The sequence below is a fragment of the Phasianus colchicus genome, chromosome 8 (genome assembly GCF_987193195.1).
Source record: "Phasianus colchicus chromosome 8, bPhaCol1.hap1.1, whole genome shotgun sequence".
NCBI lineage: Eukaryota > Metazoa > Chordata > Aves > Galliformes > Phasianidae > Phasianus > Phasianus colchicus.
In genome coordinates this window covers 35,832,935-35,854,748 of record NC_143443.1, presented here as the reverse complement: position 1 = coordinate 35,854,748, position 21,814 = coordinate 35,832,935, and the positions used below count along the sequence as shown (strand labels likewise).

Below are 21,814 nucleotides of genomic sequence, written 5' to 3'. Positions count from 1 at the left end.
CTGTCACTCACCCTTTCAAAGAGTTGATTCCCCTCCTCTTTGTAGGCTCCCTTTAGGTACTGAAAGGCTGCAATGAGGTCACCCCGCAGCCTTCTCTTCTCCAGGCTGAACAAGCCCAGCTCCCTCAGCCTGTCCTCATAGGGGAGGTGCTCCAGTCCCCTGATCATCTTCGTTCCGAGTGTTCTTGAAGCAGCCAGAACTGATTGTTGTAGTGGTGTGACTTGTCCTTATTAACTACCTGGCAATACATAGCAGAGAATTAACTAAGAGTCTCTGTTTCATGGAAAGAATGGCTTTCCAAAAATATATGCAGTTCTACTCGGTCCTCAGAATTTATCTGTACTTAAAACTTTTGAATTAGCTTAAGGAGTGAGATGAATGAGTATAAAGTATGCTACAGGTGAGGTGTGTAGATGGCTGTCTGTAACCATTTGGTTGATCTTGATAGTCAAGTAGCAGCTGAGTTGCATATATGAATAAGCATGATAGTATTTAATAGTGAAAAACTGTCCTAGAATGTGGTTGCTGAATTGGAGAACATTGCCATTTTTTCCAAGCAGACAGTGCACAACAATACTTCCAAAATTTCATCCCTCATTGCCTTCCTTTGATAGCCTGAGGAGCAGCTAGGTGCTCAACTCCTTGCACTGCTGATGTGAATAGAGTTCCTTTTGTGTCATTGTTCATCTGATCCTCATCAGTCCTTTGCTTATGATGATTAGACTGTAATTGCATAATCTAATGTCACTTCTGTGCACAAACACATGCTTTCTCCTGCACTGCTGCTCAAGACGAGGCTCTAGCTCAGATGTACAAGGATAGGGATTTATAGGGACAGACTGGAGAACCTCTTCAGCTGAGGAGGTCAATCACGGAGATACGTTGCCAGTACGTTTTGCCTGTGGAGTGCCTGTTCCAGCAAAATGTGAACAGCTTCAATCCTTCTCATATAGAGGACAGAAAGTTTTCAGCGTTTCAGTTACAGCAGCTTAGCTTTAGGTCTTCATTACACGTGGTTTGTGTGGACACTGGATTCTTAAGAGGAATTTCACCTGTAAGTATTTCTACATTCCTGTGCATTCAACGATGTGGCACGCATGTCTGGTACATACCAAGTTCATGCAGAAAAAGGCAACTCCTGCATTTCTCTGCCTTCCAAAGAGATATAATGTACGATAGCTACTGAGACATTTGTAGCCAGATATCTGTACCAAGTATTTATAAAGTGGATGTCTTCCTGACAGAAATGTATATGTTGCATTTCCTGTTCCAGAGACAGAATTTAAAGCAGTACTATTTCCACAACAGAAGTCTTAAGTTTGCTCCTTTGTTATAGTCACATCCATGCAATGGGACAATATCTATGGTTGTACCAGTACACTGGTCTCTGCGCTGATTCTTTTTTTTTTTCCTCCTCTAATAGAGGCCACTTATGTTTGTTCTAAATGATGTTTATTTTTACTTCATTTGAAAATACTTATTAGCATTTTGGTTTTTTTTTGTATTATAAGCACTGACATTAGAAATCTAAATAGTAGGTATATTCAAATAAACTTACACTATAAGCTTTTCTATTTCTTTGTCAGTGTGATTCAAGGGACATGCCCTACATCTGTACTCCATCAAACAGGGTTACATTGGCCAATATAATCTAATTGTTTGACATTTTTATAGCAATTCATTGAGACTAAAGAGAGATGACTACATTAATATCTTGATGCAGCTGGATAATAGCTGAGCTAAACTGATGTGCCAAATGACTACAACGCTCTTAAATTCTCTTACAGATTTTAACTCTTTTGTGACACAGAAAAAGGAAAAGGCTTCAATATAAAAGTAGTAAAGAGAAAAAATAGTACAATTTATAATACAGAGCATTATAATAAAGGACATTACCATAAATTTTCTAAGAATGTTCACTAATCAGTTACAGATTATAATTCTCAGTAATTGAGATGAGAATTCACGTTGATGTTCATGATTCTGTTTTCTCAGATAATCATTTTTCTGAGGTCAAAATTAAAAAAGAAAAGGTTTTATCCATTGAGTGTGTATTTTATTCTTCTAGCTAGACTGAGAACAAACTTGCCTGCGCTGCAAATATCTGTAGGAACAGTCAGGCTGGAACGATGACAGGAAATACCACGGAGATTCAAAGCTTAGGGGAATGTTGAAACTACTTAGGCTTGGACAAGTCACCCCATTTCACTGAAGGATCCTATCAAAGCCTTCCTTCCTTTAACAGTGTATTTGTGGTGAGGAACGATCTCCCTTGTGTGGAGTCATGGATTTTCAGGTAAGAACAAGCTGAAGGAGAACATCAGAAGTTTTTTATTTTGGGGGGTTTTGGTCTGAGCCTGGAGAAACAGTAAGTGGAAGAGAAGAAAGGAAAAAATTAAAAGCAGGAATTAATGATGCAACTGGTGCTGGGAGCAGGGAGAAAAGAATTTATCCAACTTAATTTGATTGCTTCATGCTTTTTTGTCTTTGACAGCAGAGAGATTGTGAGCAAGGACAAAGTCTGGTTACTTGAAAGTGGAAACTGATGTAATTGAATGCATTTTTTTAAAAAAAAGGATAAGTATATTTGCAAAAGCATCAACCTAATTATCATATGATGCAACTAGACAGGTGGTTAATTTCTATTTCCTCTATTTGCAGAGCTATGCTTGAATGATCCTGCTTATGATGACTGTTTTGTAGAGCTGGTCATTCATAGGAATCCCTGAGCTGCTCCACGCCTTTTCACTTTGAGCAGTACCTCCTCTATGCAGAGCAGTGCTAGTTGCATGTGATTTTAGAGGAAATAAAATTTGTATGTTAAGATGTTTGTATGCTAATTTGTTTGTTAAGATCTTTGAACATCAGTAGTATATTTTCAAGCTACAGTTCATGTCATGTCTTGTCAGAGCATCAACACATTCAGTTGCTAGGTGCTCACTGAAACCTGATAGTTGGCAGTGAAGTGGGATGATGCTTTAAAATGTACTTTTCAAACCATGTCTAGATTTGAGCTATGGAAAATAGCACGGATAGTCCCCTTCTGAACTGCACTGTTTTGTCCATGAAGATGCTTCTGACAGTGTTACTGATCCTGAAGCGTAAGATGCCCATTTTAAATTCTCATTTTAGAAGTTTTTTTTTTTTTTTTTCTGTATTAAAATCAGCCAGCTTGCTTTTATTACCTGGGCATAAGAACAGAATTCTTTCACACTGAAGTGCTGGCGTAACTATAAATGCAAAGTTGTGGGCAGCCATTGCAGAAGACACTAGCAAGAAGAGGAATTGAAGCAGAATCTAGGCAGAGTGTAAGTACAACCTTGGCAGTAGATATTCACACATGAGCACACTATAGAGGCCCACTATATAGCCTGAGCACATACAGTGACATTAATGCACATGGCCTTTAACAATACCTACTGGATATGTTTGTAAGAGCTCACTTCAATGAAAATATTAAAGAGTATAATGGTCTCAGTGGATCTCAATGTGCAAACTAGGAAGTTCAACCTTGTACCAATGAAGGGTTGATTACTGTACTCTTAGAAGGGCAAATCTCACCATGGACAAAACTGGGACAGCATGCCATGATCTACACTGAGAAGATCCCTTTTTGCCACAAATCAGGAAGGGCATGGGTGCTTTTTTTTTCTGTGTGGATCCGATGGCCTGGCACACCAGAACCACTGAAATATAAGGCATTGGTGGATACCGGTGCACAGTGCACTCTGATGCCCTTGACTTATGAAGGGACAGAATCAATCCATATTTCTGGAGTGCCTGGGGGCTCTCAAGAATTGACTGTGTTGGAGGCCGAGATAAGCCTCACTGGTAGGAACTGGCAGAAGCACCCTATTGTGACTGGTCCAGGGGCTCCATGTATACTTGGTATTGATTACCTCAGAAGGGGGCATTTCAAGGATCCTAAGGGGTATCGATGGGCCTTTGGAATAGCTGCTGTAGACACAAACAACATTAAGCAGCTGTCTGTTTTGCCTGGCCTGTCAGAAGATCCGTCTGTTGTGGGACTGCTACAGGTAAAAGAGCAACAGGTACCAATTGCTACAAAAACGGTGCACAGACGGCAGTACCGCACCAACAGGGATTCCTTGCTCCCCATTCATAAGTTGATTCGTCAACTAGAGAGTCAGGGAGTGATCAGCAAAACTCACTCGCCTTTTAACAGCCCCATATGGCCAGTGCGTAAAGCCAGCGGAGAATGGAGGCTGACGGTGGACTATCGTGGCCTGAATGAGGTCACACCCCCACTGAGTGCTGCTGTGCCGGACATGTTAGAACTGCAGTATGAACTGGAATCAAAAGCAGCCAAATGGTATGCCACCATTGACATTGCTAATGCCTTTTTCTCCATTCCTTTGGCCAAAGAATGTAGGCCACAGTTCGCTTTCACCTGGAGGGGTGTTCAGTATACTTGGAACCATTTGCCCCAGGGGTGGAAACACAGCCCAACCATTTGCCACGGGTTGATCCAAACTGCATTAGAACAGGGCAGTGCCCCTGAGCACTTGCAGTACATTGATGATATCGTTGTGTGGGGCGATACAGCAGAAGAAGTCTTCACAAAAGGAGAGCGAATAATCCAGATTCTTCTGCGTGCTGGTTTTGCTGTTAAGCGGAGCAAAGTGAAAGGACCTGCTCAGGAGATTCAGTTCCTAGGTATAAAGTGGCAAGATGGCCGTCGTCACATCCCGACAGATGTGATCAACAAAATCACCGCTATGTCTCCACCCACTAGTAAGAAAGAGACACAATCTTTTTTGGGTGTAGTGGGCTTTTGGAGAATGCATGTTCCAAACTATAGCTCTATTGTAAGCCCCCTTTATCATGTGACGCGAATGAAGAATGAGTTTACATGGGGCCCTGAGCAGCAGCAGGCTTTTGAACAGATTAAACAGGAGATAGCCCGTGCCGTGGCCTTAGGGCCAGTACGGACAGGGCAGGATATTAAGAACATCCTCTACACTGCTGCTGGAGAGAAAGGTCCCACTTGGAGTTTGTGGCAAAGAGCCTCAGGAGAGACCCGAGGCCGACCCCTGGGATTCTGGAGTCGGGCCTACAAGGGGTCGGAAGAGGGCTACACTCCAACTGAAAAGGAGATCTTAGCCGCGTATGAGGGGGTTCGGGCTGCTTCTGAAGTGGTCGGTACTGAAACACAGCTCCTTCTGGCACCTCGACTACCAGTGCTGAACTGGATGTTTAAAGGAAAGGTTCCCCCCACCCATCACGCAACTGATGCCACTTGGAGTAAGTGGATTGCGTTGATTACGCAACGAGCGCGGATGGGGAACCTCAGCCGTCCAGGAATCCTAGAGGTCATCATGGACTGGCCTGAAGGTAAAAAGTTTGGAACACCAGCAGAAGAAGTATCACGAGCTAAAGAGGCCCCACCATACAACGAATTACCAGAAAATGAAAGAAAGTATGCCCTGTTCACTGATGGATCGTGTCGTATTGTGGGGAAGCATCGCAGATGGAAAGCTGCTGTGTGGAGCCCCACACGACAAGTTGCAGAGGCCACTGAAGGGAAAGGAGAATCAAGCCAATTTGCAGAGGTAAAGGCTGTCCAACTGGCCTTGGATGTGGCTGAACGGGAGAGGTGGCCATTGCTTTATCTTTACACTGACTCATGGATGGTGGCAAATGCTTTGTGGGGGTGGTTACAGCAGTGGGAGCAAAATAACTGGCAAAGAAGGGGTAAACCTATTTGGGCTGCTGAACTGTGGAAAGATATTGCTGCCCGAATAAAGAATATGGTTGTAAAGGTGCGCCATGTAGATGCTCATGTGCCCAAGAGTCAGGCTACTGAAGAACAACAAAATAACCACCAGGTGGACCGAGCTGCCAAAATTGAGGTGGCTAAGATAGACCTGGACTGGCAGAACAAGGGTGAATTATTTCTAGCTCGGTGGGCTCATGAGACCTCAGGCCATCAGGGGAGAGATGCAACATATAAGTGGGCTAGAGACCGAGGGGTGGACTTAACTGTGGATGCAATTGCACAGGTTATTCATGACTGTGAAACATGTGCTATAATCAAACAAGCCAAGAAGATGAAACCACTCTGGGAGGAAGGGCGATGGCAAAAGTATAAATATGGGGAGGCATGGCAGGTTGATTATATCACCTTGCCACGATCCCGCAGTGGTAAGTGTTATGTGCTTACCATGGTAGAGGCGACCATTGGGTGGCTTGAAACATATGCAGTACCCCATGCTACCGCCCGAAACACCATATTAGGTCTTGAGAAACAAGTCCTTTGGCGACATGGCACCCCAGAAAGAATTGAGTCAGATAATGGGACTCATTTCAAAAATTCTCTTGTAAATACTTGGGCCAAAGATCATGGCATTGAGTGGATTTACCATATTCCCTACCATGCACCAGCCTCTGGTAAAATCGAACGATACAATGGGTTGTTAAAAACAATGCTGAAAGCAATGGGTGGCGGAACATTTAAGCAATGGGAGAAGCATTTGGCAGAAGCCACCTGGTTAGTCAATACCAGAGGATCTATCAGTCATGATGGTCCTACCCAATCCAGCTCTCTACATACCGTAGAGGGAGAGAAGGTCCTGTTGTACATGTAAAGAGCATGTTGGGAAAAGCAGTTTGGGTTCTTCCAGCTTCTGGAAAGGGCAAACCTCTCTGCAGTACTGTTTTTGCCCAGGGGCCTGGATCTACTTGGTGGGTAATGCAGGAAAATGGGGATGTTCAATGTGTACCACAAGGAAACTTGATGCTGGGGGAGTGCAGACAGTAATTCCATGTATATGTATATAGACGTGTGTGTGTGATGTATTTTTAATCATTTTGTTTGTTTGTATATGTATGTGTATATATACACACACACATATACACACACACATATACACACACACATATACACACACACATATACACATATATATATATAAAGCATGATGTAGTGATGTAGAATAAGGGGTGGAATGTCATGGTTTTGTTTTTTTTTTATTTGATTTTCAATATTCCACATCAAAACATCATGTACTGGAAGTGTTAATGCTCTAACTCTACGTACCTGTCCCTATACATTGCGGAAGTCACGGGATCTGACCCTTCCGGGGGGGCGGTCTCTTACTGCCTGGCAGTGGGTGCTGGAGGTGCTTTCCTAGCCGTTCCAAGCTTTTCAGGTTTGACTCGGTCTTGGGAACTCTCTCTCATATCTTATTTGATTTATTAGTCTCAATTTCAATTAGATTGTATTATATTGTATTATTTTGCATTCCGATATCATAGTTAGTAAAATAAGTTTACCTCCATAGATTGTTGCCGCTGTTTTTTTCCTTTTCCCCCTACCTTCCCATTTTGTGGGCCCAGGCGGGGGGTGGGGAGGGCAGGGGCATACTGCCCCCTGTCACGGGCATAAACTGATCTAGTTAATTCCGTGACACCCCCTAATTTCCATTCTTTATTCAGTAAGTAGCAATTAGCCAACCTTCAGCATTGGTGCATTTCTTACAGACAACCCAAAGGAGCCAGTACCACTTCAGTGCAAAATAGTAGCTCTTACAGCCGTAATTTATGTTCCAAAAAATAAAAGTGCTATTTCCATAATAAACAAACCAATGGATTATTGCTGATACTTTTAACTATAACCAAAAAGTAATTATCCCCAAATACCATCAAAGATTTACAGGAAGGAGTTACTTTGTCTAGGTTGCATAATTAAAATTTAATAAGTGATCACAAAGCAGAAAAATGGTATGGTGGTGTACTGGCAAATTTTGAAAAACAAAAACATCTCTTACAGCAACATCTAGGAAATTGATGTAATTTCTAGGCATTCTCTTGGTGGTAAAATGAAAATTGAAGGACATAAGAAGCAGTTTATCGAAACAATATGTGAGCACATTGTTTTCAGCTGCAAGCATATATTCCAGTCATGAAATCATTAAGATCATTAGCAGCATTCACAGCCTAACTTAGACAGTGTTTATGGTAAAGCCTTCATGCCCTGTATCTAATGCATATGGTGTCTCTTAATGACTATAATACTAAAAATAAAACCCAAAAAAACAACAATCAACAGTGAAAGAATGCCATTCCATGCTCCCATTTTTACTGCAAATCTGATTTTTTTTGTTATTGTTACATTGAAAAATATCTACAAACTTTATAATGCTTTCTATCAAGGCTAATATTGTTTCATTGGAGTATAAGCTATATGTCAAGATGTTAACACATTTTAAAAACTACTCTAACAGAAAGGGGAAAAAAAAAAGTCCTCCTGAAATGATACTGAGAATATTTTAGCATGAAAACTCCCAAAGTTTCTATTGTTCCTTGTTGTATCAAAAATAGGAACATTCAGTAGATAAAATATTACATTTAAGACACAGAATATTAATGCTAGAACGTTGTGTGGTAGGCATCTACAAAAACAGTTGTTCGTATGTGCAGATGGTGATAATTCCTTCTTCAAGAAAATGCATTTTTTCCACAGTTATGGGAATTTTCATAATAATAAACCAAACAAAATCTTGCCCTTGGTAGAAAATACTTGCAGGGAAGTGGGGAAAGAAAAAAAAAGGAAGTTGTGGACAATGAGAACTGCTGATACTGTGCTTTATCAGAATGATTAATAAGTGGTTGTTCAGTGTAGGCTTCACTTGATGGAAAGAAAACATTTGTGATGCCTCTATGGTCCTATTAAGTCTAATTAATTCTCCACATGAAAGAAGAATTAATTAGATTCTAATATTAATTTCCTGTTTTCCTAGAAGAGCTAAATTTTCATGTCATTCTGTTGCAGCCTACATTTTTACATCTACACTTGCTGCATGTCAAAGCGTTTGTCTAACAGGGAGATAAGATGATATTGGACAACTGTAAATGTAAACTATTAAAGCGTTCTAGAGGAACTAGTGTGAAAGGAGTGCAATTAAATGTTAGCAGTGGTAGCGAGGCCATGAGTTACATGCAGAAATGGATATTAACTGTTTTGCCAAACTCTGAACACAAGATAGAGCTTCACACAAGGAATGTAGCTGTAGATGAGCCCTTGCATGTCAGTTAGATCTTGCTTAGGTATTTCTAATGTTTAATTCATGATGAACTGAGTGAGTGCTTGCTTCTATTTCTCTTATACGCTTTCTTTCCTTCAATTTCTTCCGTTTTGCTACTTACTTCTCTTGACGATGAAAAAATAGATCTCTTCAGAAAGCTCCTGGGCAGCACCACCACTCCCAGCCACCACATCTCATGTCTTTCACTCTCCTGGAAATCAGTCACACTTCATGTACCGTGCCCTACTTCTGTGCCTCAGATTCCACTTTCTCCTGTCAGACTTTCACCTTTTTTTTTTTTTATCCTGACAAACTGCCACTTATCTTTGGTGGTACTATTAATGTTCTCCCTCCTAGAATCACACCCTGCTGTTTTTCCTCAGTATTCAACTGCTTGACCTGATGCGCAGAACATAAGAATGTCTATTGTTCTCGCTGTCCTCTTTATCCAGCATAACCTAAGCCTCCCTCCACTCATGTGGGTTCATACACTAAGAATATACAAATCTTGGCTTTTATTTCTAATATATCTCCGTATTTCCTAATCCTTTGTTTCAGTCAGCCTCTGTTCTGCATGTTTCACAATTGTTTTCAACATTCTATATTCAAACTGTTTTTCTGATCATCTCTCCTGAGACTTTTCCATGGCTGGTACTCCTCTTTTCTCCAAAGAACCTGTTATCATCCACAGCAAGACCGTCTCCTGTAGTCTAGGAAGCCAAATTCATTCCTCCTTTGAACAGATATTCTTACAAAAGCTAAAACTGCAAGTAAGAATTGTACAACTGTAGTTCAGGATTTCTGACCGGAGGTATTCAGCCGGTTAGACATTATGGGCTCCTCTATATGAGCTGGAGAGAATCTTGCCTTCTCTTTCTAGCACTTATGACTAGCCAAAAGGAGGAAGGGCTCAGTGTCATGACTTTTTAGTTTAGTCTCATATAATCTCACAGTTCCTGTTCTTTTCCCTTTGTACTGTAGTTCTCTTTTCCTCACCAAGTAGCCAAAGTTGTTTGTCTGCTCTCTGGCTGAAATGTGAACATTGCCCTAAAGTTGCTCTATGAATTTCTTCCCTTTTGATTTTTTGAGTGCAGTAATCCAAAGCCTCATGTCAGACTATTCACTGTGCACAATGGAAATGTGACCTAAAGCCAACTTCACACTATTTATTTATGTACTGACTGTGTTAGTGGAGACATTGCCTTGATTACAAACTGCTAGTCACAATTTATTTATAGAAACAAACCACATTCTCCTTGGTGCAATACTCTAAAAGACTCATCTATACAACTTTATGATGACTAACTTGTATTAGGATGATAAAGATAAATGATAATGTAGAGATAGGTAGCAGTAGATATAGTTGCATTAAACTGGTTTTGGATCATCGAAGAAAGGTAGCAGTCACAGCTGAGTAATAAAGGAAACACTTACCCCTTTCCAAGGATCAGGGCTCACCCAACACTCCAAAAGAGGTAATCTCCCAGTAAAGACCCTTCCCTTCTGGCTGCCAGCTCTTAAATGAGATTAGGGAGAGGTGGAGCCAGGATCCACCACTTCTGGTCTCACAGGTGAATTCCACCTGTGCTGCCAGGGCTGGCTGTGTCCTGTCACCACATTCTGAATCACTGCTTCAGGCTGTGACCTAACAGTTCCCATACAGACAATAATCAGATTGCAAAAATAATTTTAACTTATTATTTTCTTAGGTTTTCCATGCATCTTCATGTTGTGCCTTTCTTTTCCAATACTTAAGTTTTGATGCTTTACTTTCATAAGTACAGAAAAATACTATACATTTCCTCAAATTCTCAGGACATAAAATACTTCTGTTGCTTTTAATTAAATATTAACACTACTGCCAGTTTCTCGTGATTTAATATGTCTAATACCATTAATGTGTGATTAACACACGTGAGTCTTAAATGCAAAGATTCTTTTTTTAAAAACAAACTAATGAAGACAAGGGTGTGCATACAAATAACAACTGAGTGTCTTAACCCTCCTGTCTTAGAATATTTAAAAAAACTTAAGAGCCTTATACATGTATTGACTTTTCTGATGTAGATAACATGGAGTTAGTGGTAAAGAACAGGAATTTTGCAAAGACGTAGCTTTCATAATGAGGTTTATAGTTTGGGTTTAATATTGAGCACTGTAAAAATTCAAGTTCACGAAGGGTAAAATTATATTGTAAAAGCCAACTATCAAATGAAATTTGATGATTACCAGAACCAAAGGTGGCTTGCAATGAATTCTCACACATGCAGCTCAAGTAATTTGTAAAGTAACTCCCATTCTTAGATCTAACCCTTCTAAAATGAAATCAGGAAATCTGAACAACCTTTCTAGTAAGAAAATAATCTGAATTTTATCTGTTTTTCCTAATCTGGCAGTAAGACAAAGAGCATCGTTTATATACAATTAAACAAATTAGTTATTTTAACTTATTATACTCTTTAAGTATTATACTCTGCTATACCTTGCAACTAAATTTCTCTAATAAAGAGAATTGACAAATAGGTACAAGATTGTCAGCCCCCCCTCCCCCCAATTAAAGGATGGCATTAGTTGATTTATTTCAAAAGTTGCCATTAGTACAGATTTCTTGGCACAGAGGATATTAAGAATATGAATGGTTCTTAATAACAAAGTCCTTGGAAGTATGGACGGCCCATCCATGTTGTTGGAAAATTTAGTGGCCCAAATGAGGTTCTCATCAGGGATAGATGTAAGTGCAGAGACCTCATGCTTCCTCTGCTTTTTAAGTAAAAATTTCCAAACAAATCAAAAGGCACTCAAGCATGTCTCTCCATGATTTTGTGTGGTTGAACTTGAGTCAGCTGTATGCTAAATATTACTCATTTTCCATTAGTGTACTGAAGCCATATATCACTTCATTTTTTTGCCCAGCTGAATAAGGAGCAGTCATCAATGTGAAACTCTTTTCTTTGCTGTATTATGTGTCAGCACAATAACGCTGGGTTTCCACTGTTTTATAACAGGGGGCAAGTAGGCTGTGGATTGCTGAGACAAACACAGAGAAAGGGACTCACTTTCTGGCTGGTCTTTGACTGCAACTGCACAGCCAAGCAGCTCTTATATGCATTTGGGAGCTCAGAATCTCAAAGTTAGTGTCCATGAGACAGAGCACAATGGCCCTGATGGCATCTTTAGTGTGAAGTGATGGGGTAACGAGGAAACACACTGCTGTATATTGCATTAATGATCATATCTACCTTTTACAAGACACAGATCTTGTTTCCTGAAGCTGTCAACTGAGCAAAAGAATTGCAATTTCTGTGTTCATCTCCGTTTTTCCTCTAAGAAATGGTGCTTCGTACTGCCATGATAGAAAACTGACTGCCTCTTTTGTCTTGGGTTAGTGTTGCTCTCTCTGAAGTTGGGTTCATGTTGGACTCTGCAGACTCTATGGCGCTACACCTGAACATCTGTATCAGACACTTCCTGAACTGAAAGTTGAAACAACAAATGAGAAAAATCAAAACACATAAGGAATTTAAAAATATTTTCCCTTTTTTTTTTTGTCTTCACTAAAAGTCTTGGACATCGTATATGTCCATTGATCATATACAGAAATAGCTCCATAAAATACATTTACATATGGCACCACAAAGAACTGAGAATTTAAAAAGACACAAACTGCTAGAATGCTTCAGTCTAAAAAATCATTTTCCTCTTATGCTTGTTGCTAGCCACATCAATTGAATTGGTCATTTCTGAAGGCTCACAAGTTGCATTCATATGCTAATACCTAGATATTCAAAGATGGTTTGTTTCCATCACATTCATATCCTTGAGCAAGTTAAGACAAGCGTACATCTGCCACGCACTGAGAGATCAGGGTACTGTCCATAGGATGTGGGACAACCAATAGTTGTTTGTTACTGCAGGACTAAATCAATAAATGCATTAATCACTTCACATTCAACCTTCACTCTGCTATTCTACTTCTTTTCCTTTATACCCCAGTATTCTGCTTGATGCCACCCCCTCCTACATTCACAGCACATATCTGTTCAAGGTTTTAATGTACGTGCTACCTCTGGCTCAGGCACGATCACTGTGGTTCATCCCCTTGTCAGTACTTCTCTGCACCCATTTCTCTGACCCCATCCCAGAGAAGACACCCCTGTCACCCAGGGACATGCAATGCTGCAACTCACTCTGTACACACAACCACAGATGCAGCACTTCCCCTGATGAACCTCAGAAGCAATTCACTGGCATTGCATTCCAAGATAACTATGGAAATATAATGGGACAGTCTTGGAAATAAAATCTTCTCACGGAAAACTAGAATAGTTGATGTTCACTAAGAGTTGATTTTCTTTTCCAGTACCTAAATCTAATGATTACTAATATTCATATGTTAATACTGAAACACAGAACAAAACTCTACGCATTAAGCAGACATATAGTGATTAAAAAAATTCTAAATTATGGGTATAGAATGCTGGTTAACTGACAAAGTGGAGAGAAATTATTCATTACAAAACAATACTAAATACTAAAAGTATGAATTTTAAGGACACTCTGAGAGCATACAGTACCTGTTTGTTCATAAAGACATAAATAACTGGATTATAAACAGTAGCCGTTTTGGAAAAGAAAGCTGGAATTGCTGCCAGATGAGGATCCAGTTCAATGGAAGGGTATGCAGTGGCTAGAATAGAAAAGGTGGCATATGGCATCCAGCAGATCAGAAAAGCAATGATCATAACAACCACCATTCTAGTCACTTGTCTTTCAGGTTTCCTGGCAGTTCTCAACCTGCCTTGTGTATCTGACACCTTAAAGAAAAGACAGAGAATTCCAGAAAACAAACCAGGCATTCAAAGAGTAAATACAGTGGAAATCAATAACGATGAGATAATATGTACAAGTTGTCAGGCATCAGTGAAGGCTGTTAGATGCTGAGCAAACATAAGATATTCCCAATCCAAAAAATATATAACACTTCTATAGCACCTCTTCATAAACATGCTACCTAAGTAGAGGGCAACCCAGCCCCCTTTTCAGCAGAAGTGTTGTCATCTTTGGAAAGAAACAGAACAGCTGCTTATCTGTCAATAATACTAAATGAGAGTCCTGAATAAAGGTGCATTTGAAAATGATGTATAAAGATCGTTGAAAGAATAATTACCACTGGTTCTGCACTGCATTGATCTTCCAGGCAAGATGGAAAGGAGGAAGAGGGAAGTTTGATTCTTTCCTGCTTATTTTAGTCTCCACCACTCTTCATGCTTTTATTTGAACTAGTTTATTAGTTCTCCTACTTCTTTTTCTGTGTCTTAGTAGTGCTACGTACATTTCTGTGATTAGCCAGCTCTAAGTGTTTACAGGTCACAAGTCTTGCTCAGCAGGGTCACACGTAGCCCACTGCTGGTGTAACACCTGGGCAGGTGAGCAGTCCTATGCCTGCTGCAGCCCTAGCAGGCACAGCATACGGCTCTGCCAGGCAGCCTCAGGGGTCTGCAGCCCTGCCCTGGATGGACCTGGATGCAAAGTGCATAGTGACTAAGATGTAACTCAGAGCACAAGAGAAGGAAGTGCTTGCAGCATCACATCCAGGACCAGATGATCCTTACTACTGTTTGGTCTTTTTTTTTTTCCCCAGTCTGTTTGTTTTTAATTTAACTTTGAACTGTTGTTATCAACATCGCATTATTTGATTTTCTCAGTTTTAAATTGAAAAAAAGAGGAAATCCTTAACAAAAACAAATGAGTAACTCCTGTTGTTTTGTTTTTGTTTTTTTTTTTTCCCCTTTTTTGGGGTGAAGGTATCTACAAACACATACAACATTTCTCACAGGACCCTGGGAACATTCAGCCCTCACTTTAAGCTGTTCTTTGCGCAGCCTCCAGGATCTACTTTTCATTTTTTAAACTAAAAAATAAAAATGAGTGCAAAAATAATTCTTTAACAAGACATAAGTGAGTACATTTGCTGCCTGGAAACAGGTCTGCTTATGTCTATGATCCTTATGGAAGTCTAAATGTGAAAATTCCAAATGATTGCATACACACACATTTCAAAAATGTAACATGAAAGTGCTTCTTCTTACCTTTGTTAGCTTCTGCAGCAGTTTCCCATAGGATACCAAAATTACCAATAAAGGCACTATAAAACAGGTGGTGAAGAATGCAATAATGTAGGAACGATCATTATAAGCTCCTGAATACCTGTATAAAACACAGAATACATCGTGTATATATCGTGGTTATTTTCTCAAAGTGTTCGGAGACGTCACTAGTAATTTCATCAACTGTTTTTAATCAAAATACCCATGTGCAGCTTTAGTCAAATCACCAGAGAGAGCCCTTGGCCATCTCCCTTCCTCTGGACTGGGAAAGGTTTACTGTGTAAGATCATGAGCACAGAACCAAAAGAACTATGGGGTAGGTTAGGTGGGAAGAAACGTGTAGTGCAACCTCCTGCTCAAAGAACGGTCAGCTATGCTGCTAAAACAAACTGCTCAGGGCTTCATCCAGTCTTCTGAAAATCTATTTGTTCTCTTTGAATCCTGACAAAAACAAACAAACAAAACCCACATATGGAACAGTTACTTTCATTAGAGATGAAAGCTCCTCCTTTTGGGAAAATGTTTTAGAAAATATTTATTTTTAACCCTGGAAATTTTTCTTGATTGTTATCTTTGTCTTCCTCTTTTTTTGGCAGAGAAGACTATCATCCTTAACCCTTTCCTTTGGAACTGTGCCTTTAAGAACTCATGAGCTACAAGTTTAAATTCTACCATACTCTACAAGGACGGCCTTACCAATTAGGCTCACAAGTAGTTCCAATCTTACTGGTGGTGTAGCTGCTCCAACCCATGGTTGGTGGAATGGTCCAAACAAAGGAAAAGGTCCACACAAAGGCAATTCCTTGGGCAGCATGCTTCCCTCTCAAGCGCATATTTCCCAGCGGGCGGCAGATCACGACATACCGCTCAAAAGCCAAAAGAGCAAGAGACCAGAGAGCCACAATGCCTACAGTAAAAAACACAGCATCAAAATCAAATAGACTTACTGAAAAGCAAACCTCGTCCCACACCGCAGTCACAGAATCATTTAGGTCAGAAGGCATCTCTGGAAGTCATCTAGTCCAGTCTGACATGGTTCAAGCAGGATCTACGCAGCAGGGTGCCCAGGACTACATCCAGTCACGTTCCTTTCCATTTTGCATTTGAACTTTCCAGTTGAACTTCTCTGGGCAACTCGTGGCCACGTCTGACTACTTAACACATCAGGAACCTTTTTCAGCGAGTCAGGTTTTCAAAAGATGGGCAAATCATGTGTGTTGCTTTAATATTTTATTAAGAGCACAAGATTTTCATACTTGTCCATTTTGTTAGTATGACTACAAAACTAAGCTTCTAACTGCATCTTAGCTCACAATGACTTTTTCCACTAGGCTTTGCTTTGAAGAACTGCACATTATGCGTAGCTTCCAAACTAACAAATGAAGGTATATCTTCAAAACATTATCTCTGCAAAAAATGTCATATTTCAGGCTGTCATAAGCTCTAACCTACAGACTGCTGCTCACAATATCAAAATATCAGGTTATTTGGGACGGATCATCTGGGTGATCACCAAAATCTTGAAATACTCTGATCTTACTCCACAGGACATGCCTTCCATGCCACAAACCATCATAGTACCATCATCTCCCACAGATAACTTCTCTGGGCAGCTTTATCAGCCTGAGAGCAAAAGTGGGATTCCTCTTCAGCTGAGGACCAACAACGTGTTTGACTCAGAAGTGGCAGAGTTAGAAGAACGGCTTTACTACACAGCTTCTGAAACAGCACTCAAATGTCAGCTGGCAGCAACACAAAAGCCCCGTGGGAGGCAAGAATGAACTTCTATGTCGATGTAATTAGATGTTCCATTTTAAACTAATTTTCTATTTACCCTGTAGAGGTGTAATTACAAAGTGAACTACCTGGTGATGATTTATTTTCCCTTTTAGAGTACTTCAACATGTCTCACATACTTGGAAAACAAAGCCAAGAGAAAGAATCACAGGAAGAAGCAAATGAGGGGGGTGGCAGCCACAGGCACAGCATGGCTCCTCAGAAAAGTTGCAGGACAGCTGACATAAGATGTTTTAGTGACATAATATTGTCCATAGTTTAAGAACAGCCATTTGTTCTCTCTGTCTCATTTAACCAAATACTCATACACCAAGAGATAAACCTGGAAAATAATTATACAGTGAAGTGTTTGTTTTTTTAAAATCACATTGTTTTCCCCGCAACTACTGGCATTCTATTAGCAATTTTTTTCCTCATTATATGAACTATATTCAGAGAACAGTATAGAAGCAGTAAAAGGCTGACATATGACAGCAATAGCGATATGCATTATTCACTCCTATGAGATCCTCCACAGAACACACATAACTGGAAAAGATCCAGTGTGTTCACAGGCATGCAAGGTCAGTGATTTAGGGAGCTGCAGGATAGTGAAACACACCGAAGGAAAACAAGATACAACCACAAACAATATCAAGCTTACCAAAAAACGTGACAGCAAATCCTTCCAGTACACAAGCCCAGTGCCCCATGTAGAAATAGCCTTTTAGATTGGCTAAAAAGCTAATGGTGCCACCAGTCAGTGAGACCAGGAAATCAGCCACAGATAAATTCACTATAACGTAATTGACAGGTTGTCTCAGCTGCTTGAACTTAAAAGTTACCAGGATCACAGCCAGGTTCTCAGCAAGAGACAGGGAGGTCACCACGAACATCACTGCTGCCACAAGCCTGAAGTGCCAGGGCTGGATGGAGTCCAAGGGACGGTGGAAGGGATCCCATGGAGCCGGACCAGAGGAGTTGGACAACAGCGACTCATTTCCAAGTGCTCTGAATACATCCATCTTTTCCCCCTCACTAATGAAAATAATATTGGATAATAATGAAGTTTTTAATCTGTAAAGAATATTCAAGATTAAAAGGAGAAACCAAATATAAACAAACTGTCCATGCCTCTGCTTTCTGGTATTAGTCCAGAAAACAATATAGGAAGAGGGATACGCAAGGGAATCTCTTGGAGTGCTTCTGCCCTTCTCTGCTGGCAATCTGCTGCCTCTCTAGAGGCAGATGCTGTTTCTTCATAATAAGAGCCAGCTATGGAAGATGCAGGTTCCTCCTTCTGTAGCAGCTACTAGCAATGCTGAAATCAGATCATTCCTATTCCAGGGGGAAAACCAGAATGTCTGCCTGATCACTTCCCGACCTCCAGCACAGTGGAAAACAAAGCTTTCCTTTTGTCAGCAGTGAGGATGGAGTGATCTTCCCCACACGTTGCACTGCTGGGATTACAGCAGAGTCCTGTCTGACTGAAGGAGGTCTGCCCTGAAAAGATTAACGCTGGAGTATCTTAGCAGCTGTAAACTTGGCAAGGGAGACTGCATTCTAACCCATTTATATCTCAGGCTAACTCATGGCCCCAGCAATGAAGCTTCAAATTAGCGTTCTGTGGTATTTAGAAATTAAGAGAAATTCTACTATCAGAGACAGCACAGACATACATTTCATTTCTAATTGTAACTAAGAGCGTAGCCAGGAGGTAAGCTGGGTAGAGAGAAACAATCTTAAGCTTGAATTGAACAGAATGTACGCTATTTTTTTTTCTAATTTTGTTAATAACATTAATACCCAGTTGGGACAGCAGATTTTCTTAAACTGCTTTGAAACCTGGGATGGGCAAGCTTTGCTGCCAGGCAGTTCCATGCGTAGCATGAGAGCTGCCCCAGGCCCCAGAAGTAGGAATGCTGCACACCTACAGGAGCTGGTGGCTGGCACAGCTCACTGCAACTGCTGTAGAAGAGCTCCCATATAATCCAGTAGGAGCTGGCAAGGAAAAGCAAGGCTCTCCAGTGGCCTAGAGAGTGAATGCACCTTGGGCTGGGGGGAGCACAAAGGAAGGAAAAGACCCACAAGAAGCTGAAGGGATCTCTTTGAAGTAGAGCAAAATTTTAAACATATCCAACATAAATCAGTCCTACCAGTTCAGAGTTGCTGGGTGTTTTTAAAGCAATGTGACAAAAACAACAACAACAAAAAAAACAGCAGCAAATGATTTTTGGCATTAGTTGTCCTTATATTAATTTCTCAATATGCTGTATTTCATAATGCCAATTGCATATCCCTAATGAGAATATAAGAACTCAGGACATACATACACTATAGTATTTTTAAAAACACAGTAAGGACACTTTTTTTCTGTCTTCTGTACAGGAGTTTCCAGTCTATGGTTTACATGCAAACAGAAGTTAAAGGCAATGCACAAGCATTTATTTTAAATCAGTAATCCAGCAGAAATTATAATTTACGCATAGAAATTACTACACATTATAAACCTAAAAACCTTAATTATCAGGTTACACAAGAAAAGGAGAGCAGCTGCAAAACTCGATGGCAGACTTCATAGTTATATTAATCAGAACTGCTTTGATGAATCTCATTTTTCTACTATCAATATAAGCCCTTCTTCTTTTAGAAACTGTTGAAACTCGTGTGTAGGCAGTGAGTTCTCCATTCAGTGAAATCTCGGGAAATTTAGATAAGTACTCTCCTCCTGCTGCCTAACTTCACCTAAATGACTCAGTGTAACTCCAAAGAAGCAAGCAGAGTGCAGTACCATAAGATTATAAAGATGTGTTGAAGTACATCCCTATAATCTGATGCAGAACCTTCTGTAGGAAGATACTTTATAAATCAAATCTGAACAAACAAGAGTCACCGCAAAAGTCATTATCAGAAAAGCAGTCTTTTCCAGTGTGCTGCTCTGGGACAAGCACCAGGATAACTGCAGGATTTTCATTAACTGGTAGCATTTAACAAAGCTGCTAGCTAAATAAAATATGTTCTATTAATGAAGAATAAGCAATTAATTCTAATAGATAAGTGCATATTGAGCATAGGAAAAGGAAATAACTTGTTAGCAGGCTGCATTTACTTACCACCTGTTAATGATCTTTTTTGGTTTGGAGCCTCATCTGAGCAGGTAAGACTTTAAGTCCTGACTGCTTTGCAAAGCACGGTTAAACTCAGTTCCTTTGGTACTGCGTAAGAACAATGAAGTAAAAGATAATGATAGTTCTACCAGATCTGACTGAATGTCACTATGAAAGTTTTTTTCACAGATTTTTGAGTGTTTTTCACCCATCTGCATTCACATGATGAATCTGTTAAAACTTCAATAGAAGAATAGCTGTTAAGAAGCAATAAAGTAGATCTGCTTTGAAAGTGATGAGTGTGTGGTCATAAAGATCAAGAAAATGCCTTAATTGTTTTTCTCCAGAAACTGCATATCAATCAAATGATCTGTGCAAATTGTTGTCCATTATGTTCACTTGGTAATTCAAAGTACTAATACTGCTCATGTGATAGTTCTCATCTAAGAGTGTTTTTTCTTCCTACTCTGAAAACCTCTTTCAGAGAACCGAATTATACAAGCAGTCCTACCATCTTGATGGGGATTATGTCAATGAGAATCTTTAGCCTTAACTGCCATTGGTAAAAAAAAGTTTGTTATTAGATAAATCAAAATCCTTTTTCTATTTTGCAGTCCCTGAAGACAGTAAGTAGGATTTGCCCTAAACCTGGATTGAGACCAAATATTTGAAGATACTAAAGTCAAAATTCAGTCCCCAGCTTTGCATTCAGCATTATATTTATATTTAGTAAAACAATGAGAAAGAAATTACAACTTGTGTGAGCGTCATCAGAGCTTAAAGCTCAACAGTCAGATAGACCCTCACCCCCATTTTAAGTGATTTTAGAGAGTGATCACATTTATAAGTCTTATTTCTGTAAGACTTGATGACAGACATTTAATAATTAATGAGATTACGTCTAGATTGCAGTTATAAAGCCGGCTGTGATGCAGTAAGGAGTTTTACCTGGCAGTTCCATCAGCACAGGCAGCACATGCTGACTTTGCCCGTCAAGGAGCAGTGGGAGCACAAGGGACAGGAGACATCTGGGACCACTTTCCGACCCACGGAGGCAGAAGCCTGCTGGAGACACTCAGCTGGGCCAGCCATGCTCCGGGCTGCCCACACATGGGAAGGCAATACATGCCTCAGGCTACGGGAAGTGCGAGAAAACGCTCAGCGTGCATTAAGGCAAACATCACTTGTCTGTAACATTCCCACTCAAAATAGAAACAAAACCAAAAACGTTTCACAACTTGACAGAGCAATTCAACAAAACGTATAAAACAAAAACATAAGCAAAGCCAACAAAGCTGTTTATTCAGGTGACAAAGCACTTATCTGCGGGGGTAAAATCAGACCAATCGCTACAAAGTAAGCAAAGCAGATTTCATCCAGAGCTGCAAGCTTTCTAAGGCTTCGAAATTTTTAATCAAATGCTCATTGCTGTATCTTTGCCTGAGCTTTAAGCCGTTGCTGAGCAACAGTGATAAACATGACCCTCTTCTCTTTCCTTCCTGGATTTGGCTGACTTGCCCTGAAGTAGTCAAACAGATTGACAAATACAGAAGAAAGCCCATCTAAGTTAACTTTGTTTCAAAATCTGCCATGTTTAGATATCATTCCCAAAGACTACAGGAACAAGGTAAAAACAAACAATGCAGTCAGTAGTTTCCATCATTTTATTGTAGCTAAGTGCACCTGAGAAGTCTGACAGCATAGAAACCAACAGAGGCGAGACCACGGGATAATGCTCAGCTGCAGACAGTGCACAGAGAGGAGAGATGGGAAAGCA

The 21,814-nt window shown here is 40.2% G+C and overlaps 1 protein-coding gene across 1 annotated transcript in view; it reads right to left on the bottom strand.

Annotated features, from left to right (window-relative positions):
* Positions 1-6,704: 6,704 nt before the first annotated feature.
* LOC116231508 (vertebrate ancient opsin-like) overlaps positions 6,705-21,814 on the bottom strand; it is a 34,341-nt gene continuing 19,231 nt past the window's right edge. The window contains 7 exon segments of the mRNA XM_031597284.2: positions 6,705-12,520; positions 13,622-13,861; positions 15,137-15,254; positions 15,851-16,061; positions 17,595-17,968; positions 20,044-20,145; positions 20,986-21,172. Of these exon segments, the coding sequence (XP_031453144.2) occupies positions 12,290-12,520; positions 13,622-13,861; positions 15,137-15,254; positions 15,851-16,061; positions 17,595-17,955 (1,161 nt within the window). The 5' untranslated portion in view covers positions 17,956-17,968; positions 20,044-20,145; positions 20,986-21,172 and the 3' untranslated portion in view covers positions 6,705-12,289.